The sequence below is a fragment of the Haplochromis burtoni genome, unplaced genomic scaffold (genome assembly GCF_018398535.1).
Source record: "Haplochromis burtoni strain Fernald_Lab_line unplaced genomic scaffold, NCSU_Asbu1 Contig_13, whole genome shotgun sequence".
In the NCBI taxonomy this organism is placed as follows: Eukaryota; Metazoa; Chordata; class Actinopteri; order Cichliformes; family Cichlidae; genus Haplochromis; species Haplochromis burtoni.
This window is the reverse complement of record NW_024582374.1, coordinates 2,265,954-2,286,329: the sequence shown is the minus strand read 5'-3', so window position 1 is coordinate 2,286,329 and position 20,376 is coordinate 2,265,954. Positions and strand designations below refer to the sequence as shown.

The following is a 20,376-nucleotide window of genomic DNA, read 5'->3' as shown; positions in this document are numbered from 1 at the left end:
GCTTTGTAGTTACACATGGTGGTAACCCTGCACCAGGCGCTGAATTCTCTCTGCAGCCGAGCTGGTAACCCGGCACTCAGTCTGCTGGCTTTTTTAAGATCTGCACATGGTTCTTAAATTTAGGGCAGCTAGGGTCATCTCCTGAGGAGCCAGCATCGCATGTGATGTAAACAAGCAAGTGTTCACACATGCATAAATATAATTATCTCTACCATTCAAACCTACCTCTGAGAACTGGGGTCCTACACAACCAAAAAGCAACAACAAAGACGATTTACAGGTAAGCTACAGGTAACCAGAGCTCATTTTTTCCAGCATAACAAGGAAAGTTCTTTAATTAACTTTTTCATGGTAACAATCAGTTAGATGAAAGATTACAGTCATCTGACATCAGAAAACAAAGAAGCACACGTGAAAGGTTTTCACTGTTTTTAAGGCTCAGACTCACTTCACAAACAAGGTCTTTGTCTGTTATCACTTCCTTTTTTTCTTGTAGCAGGAGCCAGCTACACCACCGCAAGCACACATCATCGGTTTTTTCACACATTTTCTAAAATGCCCCCCGATGACAGTACCCAGGTAAGGAAATCCCAAATAGTTCATTCTGGTTATCTATATGCAGCTTTTTCTGTGAGAGAAATGTTTCCATATATTAATGGGACTTCTTCAGTCTCATAAACGTGCCAACATTGTGTTTGCAAAAGGAACAGACTGAGAAGTCACTTGGATGAGTGATGTCCAGATGAACAGAATCAACTCTGTGGGACTTTTAAAATGCAGCACTGTGATGCGATATTTACATTTATCCTGCAATATGACATCTTGCTATATATCATATAATCTTCCATTGTGATTGTAAATGACAGCCTGTACAGCCAGCGATGCATTACTTAAATTCTGACTAAGTTCTCCCATGAGAATGAGGTGCAGTGATAATGTTAAAGGACTCCAAGATCTCCCTCCAAAGGGGGGGGGGGGATAATAAACAAACAAAAGAGGAAGGCCCCTTTCAGGTTTCTCTCTTTTTCAAGCATAAAAAAAAATCTGAAAACAAACAAGTCCAAGTTGTCATAACGGGACTTCCAGGGAGCAATTAGTTCCTAAAAATGATCCGTGCTGATGTCAGCACTTTCATTATTAACATTTCTCATAAAAGTTGGGGCATTATTCATCACGGTTGAACGAAAAATGTGGGATCTAAAAACAACTTTTGACTTCTGGTCGTTTTTTGAATGCTTTAAAGTTCTTTACTTTTTTATACTTCTTGTATCACTGACCTTATACGCTTACTGCCTTTTGTCTAAAGCTCGTGATGAATCCTCTTTATTCCACCTCAGACAGAAGCTGTTTTTTACTTTGCTTGATCTGCACAAAAGTTTAAAATCATTCTGCACTTTCCATTTTAATGACTGTTTGATTAGCCTTGAAAGTTTTTTTTTATTTTTTATTAGCCACTCTCTTAAACACCGTAGTTATATTAAAATCAGGAATACTTAAATACAAAATCCATGAGATAACGTAATGTCAAAAATGTCCTAATTAATGTTTCCATTGCAATTGAATTGCTTAACTTTTGATCGACTTTCACCTGGATCGGTTTAAAGGTTAAAAGCACAGTTTTGGGAGATGATTCGTACCCGATTACACGGCTATAAAGGTTTCTCTGGACATGTCCTGATGGCGCCATATGCAAATGATGTCGGCCAGGTCAAAAGCCAACGTGGCCAGAACTGGAAGGCAGAAATACGTCAAGCTCTTTAAACATGTTTGACAGTTGAAACCATCATTGACCTTCGAGGGGGCTTTAACTGGCTGCGGGGACTGAGCAGTGCAAAATAATCCTCTCCTGTCAAACGTCACTCAAGCTTAGCAAAAACACAGGGCATCATCCAGCTCAGCTTTGCTCCAACAACTGGAAACACTGAGAGAATCGCGGAAAATGGTACATTAACCGGCAGCCATGAAATCTGTTTGAGATCAAACACTAGTGGATTTAGGTAATTAAGCGCCGTTGAAGTGTGTTGATGCGAGGAGCTCTTCTCACACCTTCACTTTACGGGTGAGTAAGGGTACGTTGGGAGATTGGGCGTAGGCAAGCTGAGGGTGACGTGGGGTGACGCCAGGGGCAGAGCAGACGAGCTAATCAGAACTAGTCTAGATCATAGAATTTCATCCAAGGATTTTCTCTTCGACTTCTGATGAAACTGACCTTCTATGAATACCCTCAATTATGCAAAATGATCTCTTTAATAAAGTCCTCAATCAAAGTCACAGACCCCCTACTGAGAAAGGCCCGGGTTGCATAAAATCACCATTAGCTCTCAGTGACTTCAGATGGCTTTTGATAATTATGACAAAAAATGTAAATAGTTCATTTTCTATGACTGGGCTTTGGGTTATTTACACAACAGATTAAAAGACTAACTTTAAGTCGATTTATGACTGTTTGTATAAGGTTATGAACATGTCACGACACTGGGTCAAGCAGAGAGATGATCATAAAGACAAAGTTGACAGAGTCTGCTTTCATTCTAATCTGCCTTTTGTGATGTCCCTGCTCTGCTTTGGCATTAAAACGCTGCTATTCTGGACACAAGTGAGAAAACAAAATGATTAGATTAAAGGTTTGGATGCACATGTTTTAGAGGAGGTTCGGCTCAGATTTGATCACTCATTTACAGCTCATTCATGGATATGGAGCATTAAAGTTTCCTGATGTGTTTCACAGCATCCAAATACAGCAGGAAGAGTGGGGGTGAGGGGTGGCTCACAGCCCATTATCCTGCTGCAGAATATCCTTGGGAAAGAAAGACAAATATATACATACAGTGCACAAGCTATATCTGTAAAATTAGTGATTCGCTTTTATCTGAAATCAAAGAGATGCTCGCAAATGTAATAAACGCCACCTTTTGTTTTTTAATAATGCATCATACTGGGACCGCAGTGAGCTTTTCAAGCAAAATGTAGACTTTTGTTTTGAACAAATATAATTAGACTTATTTTTAAAATACTTGCTGCAATGCTGAATCTAATTTGTATTTAGTAAAGTACAGTCCTTGATGAGCTATTCCCAGAGGCTGGGAGGCCCAGTTTGTATTTTCAACCATCATAAAATCCTTGAATTAAAGAAAACTCAAGGGTCTTCCACTTTCCAGAGATTGTCGAAGGCTGGATATGGTGAGATTAGAATAGCTCGTCTCTGTGGCATAGAGTCTATGGGACAACAGAGGGTTTTTATTCTTTTCAGTCATGTACAGATCTATAAAAAGGTTTAGTACTAATTCTTTGCCTTGTGTTTTTTACTATATTGTCTGCTTGTTCCCTTTAAAATATTATTTATTAATTTCTGTTCATCCAGCCATTGCTTTCTATTTAAGCAAGCCAAGGTTGTGGGGGGCTAGAGCCAATTCTAGGTCTTGTTGGGTGAGAGTCTCTTGCAGACAGAGACATGTGCTCATAGGCTTCTGCATTAAAATGCCTGATTTCAGAGCATTAACAAACATTTAGATTCTGGTATAAAAATGTTTTTTTTGGTCTTTCTGGATAGTGTCTCTGTTCATAACTCATCGGAATTGATGGTGATTGAGCAGATGGCTACCCGTTAGTCTTCACCTTAACTGGAGTCACTGAGCTGGACCTCTCCACTCTGTCTGAGCTGTTGGAACCTTTCAAAGCATTTTTAATGGAGCTTTCTAAATGTTTATTCTACTAACAGACAGTCAAGTCCACTTTTGGTCAATGAAATTCTAACCGTTTATTTTAATTTTACTCAATTTAATTAGCCCATATCTGTGTCTGTGCTTCACCTGGAAATTTTATGGATGCAAGCCAAACTAAAGTCAGACAATAACCTCGAAGATATGGCTACTTCTGGCTCAAAATAAGCAAATAAACAAATAAAACAACATTGCCAAAAAACTAAAACTGAGACTTCAAAATGCTGACCCAGAAACCTACATCCATACACTAAAATGGTAAATGGTCTGTATTTCTATAGCGCTTTACACAAGCAGTCATCCACCCATTCACACACACACATTCACACACTGGTGATGGCAAGCTACAGTGTAGCCACAGCCGCCCTGGGGCGCACTGACAGAGGCGAGGCTGCCCACCGGGCCCTCTGACCACCACCAGTAGGCAAAGGGTAAGTGTCTTGCCCAAGGACACAACGACCGAGACTGTCGGAGCCAGGGCTCGAACCGGCAACCTTCCGATTACAAGACGAACGCTCAACTCTTGAGCCACGATAGTCTACTATATTGGTGATAGGAGATATATTGGTGCAGATATCAATCTGGATTCCTACCCTCGCCTATGGCCACAAGCTCTGGGTTATGACTGAGAGAATGAGGTGTGGATACAATTGGCAGAAATGAATTTCCTCCATCAGGGTGAAGAACTTAGTCATTCATAACAGTGGCTCAGAGTAGAATTACTAATACTCCACATTGAAAGGAGCCAGTTGAGACGGTTGGTGCATCTAAGCAGGACGCCTCCTGAGCACCTCCTAGGTGAGATGTTTTGGATATTTTCTGCTGGGAAGAGGGACAGAGCAGGTCCTGGAAACACTGGAAAGATTACCTCAGTCAGCTGGCTTGGGAACACTTTGATGCCCCCCCCTCGACAGGTGGGGAGTAGGTGGCCAGGGAGATCTGGGATTTGGATGGACCCATGGATGGATGTTTGGACAGTTAGATGGCTGGAATCAACCCATTAAACACTGAACTCACGCAGTAAAACAAACTAACCAACTGAGGCAACGGTAGACAGACAACTCCTGTGTTTTGTGAAGTAAAACAGTGTTTTGGTCAGTCGAGTGTGGTGGAGTGTAACAACTTCAGTTCCCTGTGGAAAAGACCTGTCTGAAGGCAGGTAAAGTGGGGAAAATGCTCCAAATAAAGCTTCCAAGTAAACCAACATTTATTTCTTGCCTACAGTCTTCTACTGCAAGTAACACACTGACTATGGATTTGAACCTGGATCTGAATGCCCCGCAAAACCAAATGATTTAGCCAGTGAAAAGGTTTTCATCATAAACATCAGAAAGAAATATGTAGAATAATTTTACTGAGTTTTCTGAAAAGCACAGCAGTTCTTGGCTGAGAAAACAACATTTTTTGCACTGAAATAAAACGGGTTAATCTAGAAAGTGATTGCACCGTACCACAGGTTGGCTTAATAAAAAATACAAAAATGTATATCACGTATCATCATTCAGTCTAAAGATTTCCATGTTCGACTGTTTTTTAAAAGCTCTTAGCTTGAAGGACAGTCATACAATAGCTCCTAACCACATGCACATGTTTGGAAACTACATACTGACACATTCACATTCCAGCTGGGCACAAATAACTGGAAAAATAACTATTACAGTGAAGTACAAGCTTAGGTTTACAAAACACAGCTGGTAGATACATTGTTGAAGTACACTAGTACAAGTTGTCTATTATGGTGTAAAGCCCAACAGGTTCAGGTTTAAATAACTTTATTCAGAGAATTTCAATGAAAGATGGCTTCATACTGCTTTGGCAAATAATGTTGCACGAATGTATGCATACCTTCCACACAAATATGAATACACAAATAACAGTGATGTTTACAGTACGGAGATCTGCACCGTTGCACACCCACTGTTTTTGCCTTTATTAAATTGTATAAAACATAACTGGAAAGCTACAACAGAGAGAGAATGAGACCAGGCTGTGTTTTTCAGACTCTTGCTGTCTAGCTGTGACCTGCAAGGCTCAGTGGATGTGGGTGAACACTTTCTAAAGGTTCTGTCAGTGAGCTGCTGACCCAAGCAAAGCAGTTTAAATACCTGTGGGTCATTTTCGTGACAACAAAATGGAGGAGGACTTCAACGGGAGGAATGAATGATGAGGTGATCTAAGAGATAACCAGAGCTCTTGATTTATCTTTTGATTTTGCAACTTTAAACCATTGGCACCTGGTGACTCAAAGAGCACAATTTCTCATTTAAGTGACTGAAATCTTTTCTTCCCATTTTTGATATATCTTTAGAGATTCACAGAGGTTTCAAGAGGAGCAACTATGCGTTTGACAAATGCAAACTGAGGTGGTTCAAGCATCCAGTAAGGACACCTCCAAGTCAGGGACTCCAGGGACATCTAACCCTAACGCTGCAGGACAAACCTAGAACACATTGGAGGGATTAAACATCCCAGCTGAGCGTAAAAATGCCTTACAATTCTCAAAGGCAACTCTACTTATTAAACAGGAAGTGAAACTCTTTAGAATGAGAAATGCTTTTGTGTTTTGTGTGTTGGCATATTTTTATGGCAGAAACTGGAACTCCCAGAGAAAACCCACAGAAACAAGGGGGGGCGAGGGTGCCTCCTGCCCAGCTTCAAACCCAGGACCTTCTGGCTGTGAGGAAAAGAGCTAACCGCTAAAACACTGTGCTGCCACAGTGGTTAACCTAAAGCTATCAACTTAGATGCTTAAAGTGTCAGAAAATATTAGACCAGTTGATGTCAATAACGAGATTAAAGCCTTTTCAAACTACCATATCCCAGAATATGAACAACGACTGCATGATGATGATGACGTTCTTACCTTTGGTGGAATCGTTGGACTAGAAGTGTATGGAGCCAAGCTGGGTGGCACATCTGTAATGTAGGTCTTCTTGGGGCCTGGGGGCTGGTATCCTTGGGCTGGGACTGCTTGAGGTCTTCTAGAGTTTATTCCACTTACTTGTGGCGCACCTGGATGCTGCTGTTCTTGATATGGCCCCGGTGCCATTGGAGAGAAGCCAGGCTGTGGCGGGCCATAAGCAAAGTCAGGACCTTTGGGCTGAGCGGGCATGTACTGCACCTGCGCGGGGCTGCGAATGGGCTGCTGGCCAAAATTGTGCCCACCAGGGGCTGGATGCTGGGGTCCAGGCTGAGCCGACCTCACTTGGACATTGAAGGTGGGCTGGCTTGGGGTTGATGCTGTAGCATAGGAGGCCGGAACCGGCTGAGGAGCCATGTGGGTTGGAGTCTTGGCCATAGGACTTAAAGGAGAAGGTGATGTAGATGAGACTCCCCCAGGAGTTTGAGGTTTGGGCGTAGACTTCTTGGTGGCAGTCAGTGGAGGCTGAGTTGGGATGACCATACGCTTGTAACCTGTCACGGGAGCGTTCGGGGCGGAGCCTGCTGAAGGTGCCATGGATCCAGAATTCTGAAAAGAGAAAGAGAATTTCGGTACTGCTCAGTGACATTTTAAAAGACACATATTATACATAAAAAAACAATTTAAAAAACAACAACATTACATGCTAATATTGACTCATTCACTGCCATTGACGCCTATAGCCGTCAATTGCAGTGAATGAGTCAATGGGTTTAACTCATTCACTGCCAATGGCTGGCAGTGAATGAGTTAAGATGTCAAATCTGTCATGTTTTCCATCCTAGTACAACTTGATACCACACCACGTTTTGAAAATTTGCATAGCATAGCAATTTTCCATCTCACAGTTACATTAAGACAAATGATAACCAGACTTCAGCACCATGCATATATCCAAAATATTTAAGAGAAATCCTCTGAAAAAATATTTCAGTTCTGACTTCTTGCTACATGCAAACAGAAGACTGCCATGTCCACAGCTGGGGTGCTAGCGTGACTAAAAAAGATGCTAACTGGAAAGCAAAATGAACTAAAAGCACAGAAATGAAATCCTGCTCAGTGCCAAAATAATACAACAGATGTATTCTACAGCATTTCACTGACAGCGTAGTTTACGCTCAATAAGTATCCACCCTGCTTCCCGACAGTCAATTATACGGCTACCTCGACAGCAGAGGCTCTACACTGTCCATGACCACCCATAATCTATGGCTAATAAAGCAGGCGGGGTGGAGATAAATTGTTTGGCAGAGGACGTCGTGACAGCAGATTGGCAAAGGCAAATGACACTTGTGCTGACTCCAGCTGCTTGGACGGGAAAGATTTTAAATCACAGAGATTTGTGGCGCTGGCGTTCCTGGGAAGAGATGCCTGTAAAGCAGCAACACAACCCGGAGCTGAGATTCTCTCCACCTGAACGACTGTGGCGTTTTGATCCGATGTCCAAAGGCTACGTCTCATTTACAAGCCAAACTAGAAGGAAATATAGCAGCTAATAACAGGCAGAATAACAACACTTCATTCATATGTCAGAGGCTTCTGCCCCGAGTGTCTCTCATGTAAGTAATAATTGTTTTTCACCACGACTACATATCGGTGTCAGACATTCAGCCAGTCTAAAAAGGGTCTATCATTAACCTTGGATGGCCTTATTAGGTTACTGCCTGAAGCCAAAAATCAGAGTCAATTACTAAATTTGCAGCACTAAGGGAACAAAAATGAACACTTGTAGTCTTTAGACCCTTTGCAACCCGGTTTGATGAGATGTCTTCTAAAATGGGGCAGAGCAACAACTCCAATCGATTTCCCTTCAAAGTTGATCAAAGCCGGCTGCACAGAAATGTCACACGCCATTTTCCCCACACTGCTACACTTATGTAGCAATTCTATCAGTGAAACGTATACAGTACCATGCTCCTTATGATGTCCACAGATGAAAAAGAATTCCAAGTTTTGGTAAAAGCATCAACTTTGTCTAAATCCCATCTAATCTAAGTCAGAGGGGAGCCCCTAAGGAACCATTAAAGGATCCAGAAAATATTTCCTGCTCGCACTAGGATTTCTGTCTCAGTGATTAGAGCTGATGTTTATTTAAAAAGTGAGTCTGAGTATGTATGGAAACATCTTCCCTATGCCCTTTAGGAAGTGAAATTACTTCATTTAAATGTTTCATGGGTTTTAAATACTCTAGATTATTCATTTATCTTTAAGGCCTTAGAACCTACAGTAACATTCAGCTTGCCGGGCAAAGGAAATGCAAATTGGCCCCCTCAAAATAATTACACTGTCATGGTACATTTTCCACAAATTACATTAAGAGAATAGATTCACTCTTTTCTGAGGGTGATGAAACTGCTCAATGCACCAAATCAGAAAGAAAAGTCTGTGCAGGGTAAAAGATTTTCATATCGACTAAACTCTTTTTATGTCTTGACCTGCCAACCTTAACGAGGCCAGTCGGAGGCACTATCAGTGCATCGAAGGGAAGCGATTGACAGGCAGGATCTGAGACTCTTTGTATTGATAATACTGAATGTTATTAGCTGGTAACATTTATAAAGAGTATTTATTTTGAGCAAAAATTGGTAAAACTGCAGAACACTGACTCAATTAGAAGAGCACATTCTTGTGTAGGCTTTACAATTAAAGCCCGCTCATTAAGCCATAATTATCACCACCTCTGCCTTATGCTGTTGGGCCTTCGTGTCCCATCAAAACAGTTTCGATCCACCATCCTGGTGTCCTATATGGCCTGTGAAGTTTCCCAGGAGTCTCAGGAAACCAGACATTAACAGCAAATCCTTTAAAATCCTGGAAGGATCTGATTTTTTCCAGCACATCCTCCAAAGACCTGCTCCTGTTTGCACCTGCTCTTTTCTCCCAAATGAACACACTATGAGAACTGACTCTTATGCCATGTAACATAACTCAGAACATAACATATCCCAGTATTAAAATGTTATAATGCTTGGGCTCATCACTGTAAATCAACTAAAGATCTATATGTCAGCAGTGATGATGATGATTATCACTGCTAACCCCATACTATCACAGTATGCAATATGTTTGGGTTTTTTTTTTGCTTTTGTTAAATAGTGTTGAAATTCTTGGCTCTCTAGTAAAAGAGCACGATGCAGCATCTGCAGGGATGAAGATGCTATCCAGGCTGGTCATAGGGAAGAGAGGGGAGTGAAGCTGTCGATGACCCTCACCTTTGGCAATGAAAGGTGAGTGAAAGAATAATATCTCAAATATAAACTGTGGAAATAATTCTGCATATAAAGATGTCTGGGCTTTGTCTTGGATAAAAGGTTGAGACCCCTCATCGCTCAGTGTTATGGATGGACAGATGGATATATATATATATATATACAGTATTGTTCAAAAGTCTTGAGCCACCTCTCATGACCTTATATTTTGCTACGAAAATGAGAAATAGGTGCAGGGATTTATTGATTTATTTATTTCTGTAACAGGCTGCTGGTAACAAAATGCTTAAAGATACTATTTAAAATATGTTATTTTGTTGTTAAGTTGTCTGCTATCTGTAAACCCAACACTGGTTCCTCCCTTCTGTTAGGTGCCTTGGTTCATAGGTCAGTGTTAAGTGGCTTAACAAATGTTTGAAAATGTGCAGGTACAAGGACTGAACTGAAAATGAGTGAAAAAGACAAAGAAAAATATCATACCTGCAGAAAGCCTGGAGAACTATTGCTCAACATCTCTTTTAGAAAGTGTCGCTCCTTGCGACCAAATGATAAAGAATAAGGGGGGTGGCTCAAGACTTGTGCACAGCTTGGTTTTTGGCCCTAATAAAGTGGGACGTCCCAACTGTGTGCAACCTATGATTAAAGCATTAGTTCATATCTGGAAGTAATGCCTATCAAAGTGTTACGGCCACCATGACAAAAACATTTGCTTTGTTTCCTCTTCATTAGAGAAACCTTTTAAAGAGATTTCTTTCATGTCTTTTTACTACTTTTTGCAATTTTTGAGTAAATCACTGCAGTACCACAAAGCCCCCTCTTTGTTGCACAAAATCCCGGTGTTGCATATAAAAACAGACCTCCCTCGTACTGAGGTGATAATTTGATATACAAAAGAGCTGCATGTGAGCACAGTACAGTATGCACTATTACAAATCAAAACTTGCCAATGCTTTGTTCACTAAAATAAAATTTCGGATTTTATTATCACAATTAAAATTCCACTAAAGCTGAAAAATGATATTACCTGTTTTTCACATCCGAGTGTGGACATACAAGCAGCATCACTGATTTCTAAACACCCTCACGCCCTCCTCCCCCTTCTGCCATACACAAACACAACATACAGACTTTAAAAAGTTTCCCCGACCCCTTCAGAAAAGTTAACCCTCACCCTACACTGTAATTCAGACTGACTTTGCAAACAACTTAAGTGTGAAATTTCACAGAGACTCTCAAGAAAGCCTTTTGACACATTAAAAAAGATTAGGAGAGACTATACAAGCCTTTAGGGGGGGCTGAGTAAAACTGTTAACTTTGCATTTCAAACCACGAGGGTGGGGGATTTTTTTTTTTTCAGCAAGCTTGGGGAAAACCCCTAAAGAGAGAGAAGTTCTGCATCTTTTCAGACTCATCTAAGACCTTGGATATTTTTCTCTCAACTTTTTTTCTGTCTCTCATTCGTACAAAGAAGCTGCTCCCCCCGTTTGGCTCTGCTGTCCATTTGCATCTGTCCTTTTCAGCAGTTACACTATGACCATGGAAGAATTCCCAATCAACACTGATGCGTGCATTAATCTTCCCCCCACAGTCAGGCACAACAGGCACATTTAACAGTACAGTCATGAAATTGGGGGTATCAATTCTCTTCCTAAAATAGTTCCAGATAAGGCATATTAAATATGATTAAATAATGTGTCTGTGGAACGTGGCAAGACCTCTAGCTCTTTTGGGCTATCTCACTCTGTTTGCAGATAACACATATACACACATATAGGGAATGTTTTGTTCTGTGGATCGTTTATCTGCATATCTAATTCTGCTTTCGCCCCTTCAAATGAGCCCCGCTTTTACGAGTGAATATTTCAAAAATGCTTCTATCCTCGCCTGAAATAAATGTTGAATTGATAAACTTTATCGTGTCGCATCTTTTTCTATTGAAACACTACCACTACAACTGGTTACTGATCACTTTGTAGACACGAATTCAATATTTGTGTCCTTTGAGAAAGAAAGCCGACTACTGCTGCTCATATTAACAGCAAAAATAAAACCGTATTGGGGCATCAGCCAAATGTGTTTACAACATCTACGACTGCTGCTTGCTTATTTTTAAGGGATCGCTACAGCAGGCAGCTCCGCATATTTGACTCGGCATATTTTCACGCCAGATTCAACCCCCGAGGAGTGTGCATATCCTCCCGGTCCTGAACCGCTTGCTAGGCTTGTTAATGTGTAAACCACTACACTATGGAAATCCAACTGAGAAATTATTTTCTTTAAACAATTTATTTAAATACTTAATTATAAACCTTCTTTTTACATTTACATACATGAAGAATATTTTATTCATTTTTTCTGGTACATGTTTTTTCCCCCTGCATGATGTTTGGCTTCTTAAAAATTATCTCGATAACCTTTTTCGTCTCCGCTGGTTCAGTGGCATTGCTGCAGAATTAGATCCAGCTCTATATCGCAGTAATATTAGAAGAACATATTAGTTTATATTTTCCTTTTGCATATTCTTCAGAAATCCTGATTCCTATTAGAGTTGTGAAAACTGGTCCTACTCACTGAAGAGATGAATGTAAAAATATCAGATTCACAGATCCAATAAAAAGGGCTATGAGTGATTTCAATGAAAAATAATAGACAATATACGCTAATTAGCATTTTCTAATACTGATTTTCCATAAATTATGCTTAAATTTATGTTTGAAGCCCATGAGGGGAAAAATATTTATGCAAAATTTTGTAAAACTGAATTATTAACCAAGCACTTGCTCTAAATATTAGATCCTTGTGCCTACACGTTCAAAACCTGGCAAGTAAGCAGCTAATGTGTACATTTTAATATAAATAAATACATTCTCGTAGTAGCTTTCAATGATTGAAGATAGTCATTCACATGCATGTCCTAAAGGAACAGCTGTCTGAACAGACATGCAGCAGTTTAAAAGACAATGATTAAATGATTAATGGACTGAGGTAGGGCTGTTCGATATAGGATATATATCAGATGACGATATAAAAACGTCTATCGTTTCATTTTATGCTATCGTTTGTTTCGTGGTGTCGCAAAATAAACTGTTTACGGCAATATTTTTTCATCGTTTTGATGGTCACTGTAGTGGCTATATTAATTTCTTAAAGTTCTCTCTTTCTCTTATATTTATATAACCACACTAAGGACGGACAAGCGCCTGTTTTTATGCGTTGTGGTTAGCAACAACGAGTAAAACCATCGCGTGTCCGCTTGTGTATATTAGCATCAAACTGATCAGTGAGTTTCTACGGAGCCCCCCAGGGGACATGGGAGAAAAAAAAATTGAGGGAGGAAAAAAAAAATTAGGGAGGAAAAAAAAAATAGGGACGGACTTAAAAAATTGACGAGACTCAAAGTATGCGAGCGGCAAATGCGGTCGCAATAAATATTGCGAGCGCTCGCAAAAGTATTGCGAGATCTCGCAAAAGTTTTAGCCGCATTCTTCGGAGGCCGCCAGCTCGAAGCCGACTGGGAGGTCGAGGCACGATGTGCCGGGAAAGCGGTGTTCCTCCCGGCTGTAGTAGGTCTCGACCTCCCGTTAGCTTCGAGCTAGTGGGTGTCAGATCTCCAAAAACGTCGGAGCTCTTTTGCAAATATGTGATGTCTTGTAAACCGAGCAGGTATCTGACGTTTACACAACTACATTCACGCCTCAAAATATCTTAAAAGTGTATTTTGTGACCCAGAAAGAGTAATATTACAACTAAGTAGCTGCCGCCATTGTTGGAGTTTTGCGAGATCTCGCAATACTTTTGCGAGCGCTCGCAATACTTATTGCGAGATCTCGCAATACTTTTGCGAGCGCTCGCAATACTTTTGCGAGATCTCGCAAAAGTCCGTCTTAATTTTTTTTTTCCTCCCTAATTTTTTTTTTTTCCTCCCCAATTTTTTTTTCTCCCATGTCCCCTGGGGGGCTCCGTAGCTTTTCCCCGCAGCACGCCGTGTAATAAATACTCACAAAGAAAACGGCGGCCGTTACAACTTATGTCTAAAAATGTATAGTTTCATGCATCGGTTAAAACACTCGACTCCAGCTACATGATGCCCAGCTTGAAACACTTCACGCAAGTCGAGCTGCACGAGATTCACAGAATTTACCGAAAATGTAAAATTTTTGTGATTTATATCGTTATCGGGATGATAGATGTCTTATATCGGGATATGAGATTTTGGTCATATCGCACAGCCCTAGACTGAGGGTTAACTATGGTTTTATAAAGGCATACAGCAAATATATGGGGTGTGAACTGACCTAGCAATCTAGATGATTTATCATTTTATCTTTAGTCAATAATTAAAAGAAACAAACAGGAAAAAAAATACATTATTATCATCTGGTGATGCATTTTTATGTGCAAAGGTGTTTACAACAGTAATCCTAATAAACAAATTCAACTTGCAGTTTATGGAGATTCTCAAACGACAGCATTCCTACTGTGTTGTATGAAATTTGGATTAATATAATACAGCCACACTTCTATTTTTAAGGTTAAGGAACGGTTTTCTTTTCTATTTTCCCATTTACAGTAACTAATATCAGTCTGTGGAGCTCCTGTACAAACACTTTTGAAATGCACACAGACATACAGGCAGCTGTAAGATGTACAGGACATGGAGAATCTATGCTCTTACCACCAAGACAACCTAGAGATGTTGTAGTTGAACATTAAGTCCATGTTTCAAAATTCATGGTTATGTAATCCCCTAAAAAACTAGGTTTCAGGGGGAAAAGTATGTAATATTGCTAGGATGATGTAACAACATCATACAAAGTAGGGCGTATTACTCACTGATGCAACTGAAAAATCATTTTCGGGAATACTGTGTGAAAAGTTACCGATCGTGGCACTTCTGCAGGCTATCTTTACAAAAGAGGGAAATGTGTGTTTTGTAGCTCTCGCACAGCAGAAACTAATTGTTTCATTCACCTCCTGCAGAACTACAGGCCAGCCTCTCACCACACATCTCTGACTCATCTCTGTAATGAGCTCTTTGTGCACTTGTGACCTCTCCCGCTTCGGGAGAAATATTCGGCTGTTGAAAACGTCCATCGCTTACAGTGTGTCGATGTCATCAATCCCAGAGATGGCTGTCTTAGAAGCTGCGCGCGCTCGCTTGTGTACTGTAAGCTTGCACGTGTTATGGGGTATACAGATAATGCGCGATGACAGCAGTTGACGGTAAGCCTTTTAGCATTGGTATTCGATGATGTAAAGAGGCAGGTTACACACACTGTCACAGCTTCCTGGCTCTAAGTAAATTTGTCATTGGTTCACCCTGTTAATAAAAGACAAAGGGGTGATACTACACAGTTTATTTGACTAACGAACATTGACGGAACACACAGAGCGCCTGAAGGCGTGCGCCTCTCTCCACAGTTGGCTGCCCCTGTCAAAATTCAGAACCTGCTGCCAGATTGACCTTAAGGTCAATGGGTGCCACCGGCACTGTGGCGACATCATTGTTCCATACTGCAGCAAAGCAATCAAAGAGAATTGCAGTGTATAAAACAAACTGAGAGGAAAATCTTAGACACCAAGAAACCCTATAATTACAGCACTGGAGCATCGTCTCGATACAGTCCGATCAGCTCGGGGAGATGAGCTGAAGAACAATCGCACACTGTGTCGGAGCCCCGAAGAGCAAAATATCCATTGCAAAAAATAGTTGCCTACAGCCTTGACCTTTAATAAGGAATAAGAGGCTGGCTAGAATACATACCAGTGTCATGACCAGTGACAGCGGCACAAGCTGGAAACAACTGAGGCTAATATTACTGAGCTGTCACCTCTGAGCAGAAAAACATTTTGTCCTCACAGCTTGAACTGCTTATGTGTAAAACGCACATTTGTTTGGCTACAATTTGTCCTTAAAGGCATAACAGCAGCCAGCTACTCGCGTTCACTCTGACTGACCTTTTTGCTACTATAGTGTCACTACATGCACTCTATTGTAAGTGTTCCTCAATGAAAATTTAGAGCCAAGTTTGCCACTGTGGTCACAGTTAAAAGACGTAAAAGGCAACAAAACAAAGAAGAAGACGGCGGGAAACGGCGAGGTGATGGGAGGTGAATTTGGAATAAACCTCAAGTCAGACCCTGGGGTTGAACCTGAGGCTGAGAAACGGTCGAACTATGGTGTTCTACACCAATCAGCCACAACTTTTGAATTAATGAGTGGGTTAGCTCACGGCGTCACTCGTACGAAAAAAGAAAAATGAACCAAAGAGTCCAATCTGAGCCACAGAAAAGTATGAAACAGTGAAAATAAGAGATTTTTGGACTGCATCCAGAAGCAGAAGAGTCACAAACACCCCCAATGACAGAATTAATGTTTCGGATCTTGTGTTTCTTACAATATTCTGACACATTTATTAATATAGCATTTGATTTGTTATTGTTCTGGCACCTCAAAAGCAACTAAATGTGGAAAGGATGAACAGCACACCTGAGGGGATTATACAAATTCCCATAAGATGCCTCCAGAGTTTGAGCCTAACAAGAGGAGCTGAGGAAAGGTCATAAACCCTATCACACTCTCAAGGAGCCGAGGTACCACCGCAGAGGTCTATAGTCGATATTTTCTGAGATCGCTCAGCAGACGCCACGATCAGTGGGAGATTTGGGAGCAAGCAGCGCGAGCCTATCATTCTGCCATGTTGTGACAGTGAGTGCCAGACGCAACGCTCTGCCTGTTGAGAGATGGGAGCGTCACAGTATGGCTTGACTGGCACAGTGTGAAGTAAGGCCTCCTTAGGGCACTCGTGTGGTAAGATCCATCTCAGCAGCATTTCAAGCGCTCGACTTTAGCTGAACTGTCAGCACACTTCAATAATGCTCATCTGTTTTGTATGGACATGACAACTTATTATAGAGACATCAGGATATCTGACAATGAGGAAAAAAAACGCAAGCAGAACAATGCAGCGCTGTGGCTTTTTCGGATGAGTGACGGTGCCTTTCTATTTGGGATTTCACACAGTGTTAGCCAAAGAGATGAAACATACTGTACCTGCCAGCTTTTTAAATAAAAACGCTTTTTCTGTGTGGGGCAGTTGGAGAAATAGGGCACACATAAAAGCACATAATACTGCATAAAATTACAGCAAATGTAAAATTGGCTTGAGCTTGTCTTTTATTGTGGACCTACTGTATTTGTTTTTGCTTATTTTCTGTATTAAATATACATATATAAACAGCTTCGATGGGACAGGCAGAACAGTTGTACACAAATGCAATCAGGTGAAAGATAGTGAAGATAGTCGCACGTATGACTACTTTATTAGCATTTTAAAACCCTGACTTGTTTTTAAACCATCTTCTTGGGAGCCTATCCCAAGGAAGAAATTGGTAGTGACAGTTCAGATAATGTTTTGACCTTAAGTTACTTTTATTCATTAATCCACGTTCATACTTTACATGACTGATAATTTAGATGGTTGTGAGTGCCCTCCAGGCTGCTAGCTTAACATACCCAGACAGACAAACTATGCACTATGCAGCTGAAAACTGTAAAAACTGGAAACTGGCTTCCAAACATTATATACTGTATATTCTAGTGAAGGAGTAATCTAAAAGGTGCCTCTTCAGAACAAGCCATTGCTTGCAGCTATACAGTACAATAAAGTGTTTAACCAAAGACCCAGCAACTACTTCTAGCATATATACCTATACAAAGTAGTGTATAGGTATATATACCTATGACTTCATTATGATTAAGCCCCAACATTTGCTTTGATTTTTTATTGTCTTATTTTATGTTCTCATATAAGCTGGTGCGTGAAAACAGATAGCAGTAGTGGTAGGATAATAAAGTACATTAAAAAAACATTATGGTTGCATATATTGTCTATAAATAAATAAAAAATCCTGATGTTTAGGACCAGTGGGGTGTGAGCCTAAACCCATTGAACCACTGGGATAATAAAACACTGGTGGAAACCTTTTAAACCCACAAAACTGTGTGCTCCACTTTCTGGGGACGATACTCAACATGTAGATCAAACAAACTTCCGTCGAGAGAAGTGAAGAGCGCAAACAGCATAAGTCAGAGAGCCCTCAACTTATCGGGTGACAGAAAACAAGTCCAGGGTCCAGTCATTTCTCTTTTCTGAAAGGCACCACCATGATCAGCAGTCATCATTCCAGACAGCACCAACATTTTCACGCTAAAGTTCCCTGCATGCGTGGAAACAAAGAAACCGCTTCGCTGACTGGTTTTTAATTGAGGTGGAACCATGAGTGTAAGTGAGTCGCACAACCTTGCTCCCAGAAGCTGTGGCACTGCCAGAGGGCAGCCTAGTAACAGCTGAGCATCTCTCCCTCTTTGAATCCATCTGGAAAGATGCTACCTCAGTTAAAGCACCGCACACCAAGACACCATCAAACGCATCCTGATGCAGCATGGCAGAACTGGGGAAGTTTACTATGGGGGCAAGTGTATGTCATTTAGTGAGCCCGGGCTTTCAATATTTTATTCATCGCGTTGCACATTATTGTTTCACAGCGAGTGGAGCCATCAGACGGGGAGAGCTTTTTAATTTCAACTTAAATCTTATCATAACAGACTGAATCAGATCAGAACGAGCTGCTGCTGCTGCTTTAATGGAGAAAGCACATTAGAATTTAATTGGGACAAAAATGTCACTGCTTATTTTGGGGGGGAGGGGACTGGTTACTTAATTGGTTATACAGGTTATACAGTGCACATATTAGTGCTGTGTACACATTTCTCCTCAAAAAGAAAAAACATGTTTGCAGACTATTTGTTTGAACTTCTTTCATATTAAAATAGGACTCAAATGAAATGTCTTTGAGCTTCAGATATGACATTTCCTATTCCGAAAGTCAACACATTTTACATTTTACAGCATGTAACAGGGATTAGAAACAACTACAGTAATTACTGCCTGCTGTTGGCGGACTAGGTGACACTTTTTGCTTCTGTATTTTCCCTTGTGTCTGTGCGTAGTAGCAGAATATGCTCTCTATAGTCAGCCAACAGCAGGGCACCAAATCTATCAATCTCTGCCTGTGAATGCAATCAGTGTGAGCAGATACACCAAATAAATCAGATTTGACAGAGTGCAGATATGTGGATTTAAAAATATCCTTAAGAAAAGAAAGTTATACATTTATTCTTATATCCATCCACCATATTTAGCTTTGATGTCAAGGCACGCATGAGAGTTGAAATATTCTGCTTTCTTCTGACAGTTTACAAAATAAACTGGATGTTGAAGAATCTCAGTAGGAGGGCTGCTGATTCATCTGATTACTAGAAATGCACCACAGGTCAGTGTGAATTAGAGGTTACAGGAGAAGCTTCTGCAGCCTCCACCAAAGCAGTGGTACTGCTCTGGTGCTTGATAAGCACACTGTTTTGACACTCATCTGGGCCTCCTTGTTAACTCCCCCACAACAGATCTGATGTGCTTAGACAGGCCTACGCTGCATATTAGCAGGGCTGGTTGGGCTCAGATTTCAGTGCATTTCACTTGCAGGACTTAGCATGAACACACTCTCCTGTGTTTCCTCCGATCACCGCGATTCAAACAAGGTTTCGAACAAGCAGTAAGGCAGTGATGGAGCGCAAAAAGGTGGCCCAGTGGTGGCTGCTTGCTGTATTCAAAAAGCAGCAATTTCATTCTTTAATTCTAAATAGTGTGTTGGTGATCATTTTTTAAATTAATGCTGCACAAATAAGGTTTACCATAAAGATCTGCACCCCCAGCAGCTCCACCTGGGCTAACACCGTAGGTCATGGCTATTCAACTAAAAAGTTAGTTGGGCCAGATTTTCAAACCGGGGAATTTAACTGGGCCAGATATTTTTTTTGCAGCCAGTAAGCAGCAGATTATAATCAATTTCAAACTGTATTGAAAAACAATTTTTTATTCTTTTTTCCCCTGTAAATCTGGTGACCTCTCACAAATTCACACCAAAAGGTCCATTTAAAAAAAGGGAGCTATAACCAAACTTTTTTTTTTTTTGCACATTTCAAACAATAACAAAAAAACATTTTGATAATTCCCTTTCAAATTAAAATAAATATTTTGCTGACCACTCACTTTTCCTCCCATGGATGGACCCCATCCATCACTAGTATATCCGTCACGCTTCATATCAGACCATTTTCCTCAAAAAACCCTGAAATCTTCTCAAACATTATTTCGCCAGCTGTGTGATTATTTCGCCAGCTGTGTGTCCCTCTAACGGTAGTAAACCGAGCAATTTGCCATCCAAAAAACAGACATATATGCACAACTGTGCATTATCAGTTCTGTCTGTGAACCCGCCATCCTGACATTACATCAGTTTTCTTCAGGTCATGTAACAGCATTTCAAGCCAGAACTTCAACTCTATGAATATTTGAACTGTCTGACAGGGGTACGTTTTTAATAGCAGATATCACACTGACTTTAATTTTTTCGTCACTTATCACCGCATCCACCAGTATTTCACTGTTTCAGAATCTGTGAAAGG

At 40.7% G+C, this 20,376-nt stretch overlaps 1 protein-coding gene across 1 annotated transcript in view; it reads right to left on the bottom strand.

The window, feature by feature from the left end:
• Positions 1–20,376, bottom strand: part of lpp (LIM domain containing preferred translocation partner in lipoma) — a 131,301-nt gene that overhangs the window by 59,495 nt on the left and 51,430 nt on the right. The window contains exon 5 of the mRNA XM_005919729.3: positions 6,583–7,188. Coding sequence (XP_005919791.1) covers positions 6,583–7,188 — 606 coding nt within the window. The remainder of the gene's footprint in view (positions 1–6,582; positions 7,189–20,376) is intronic.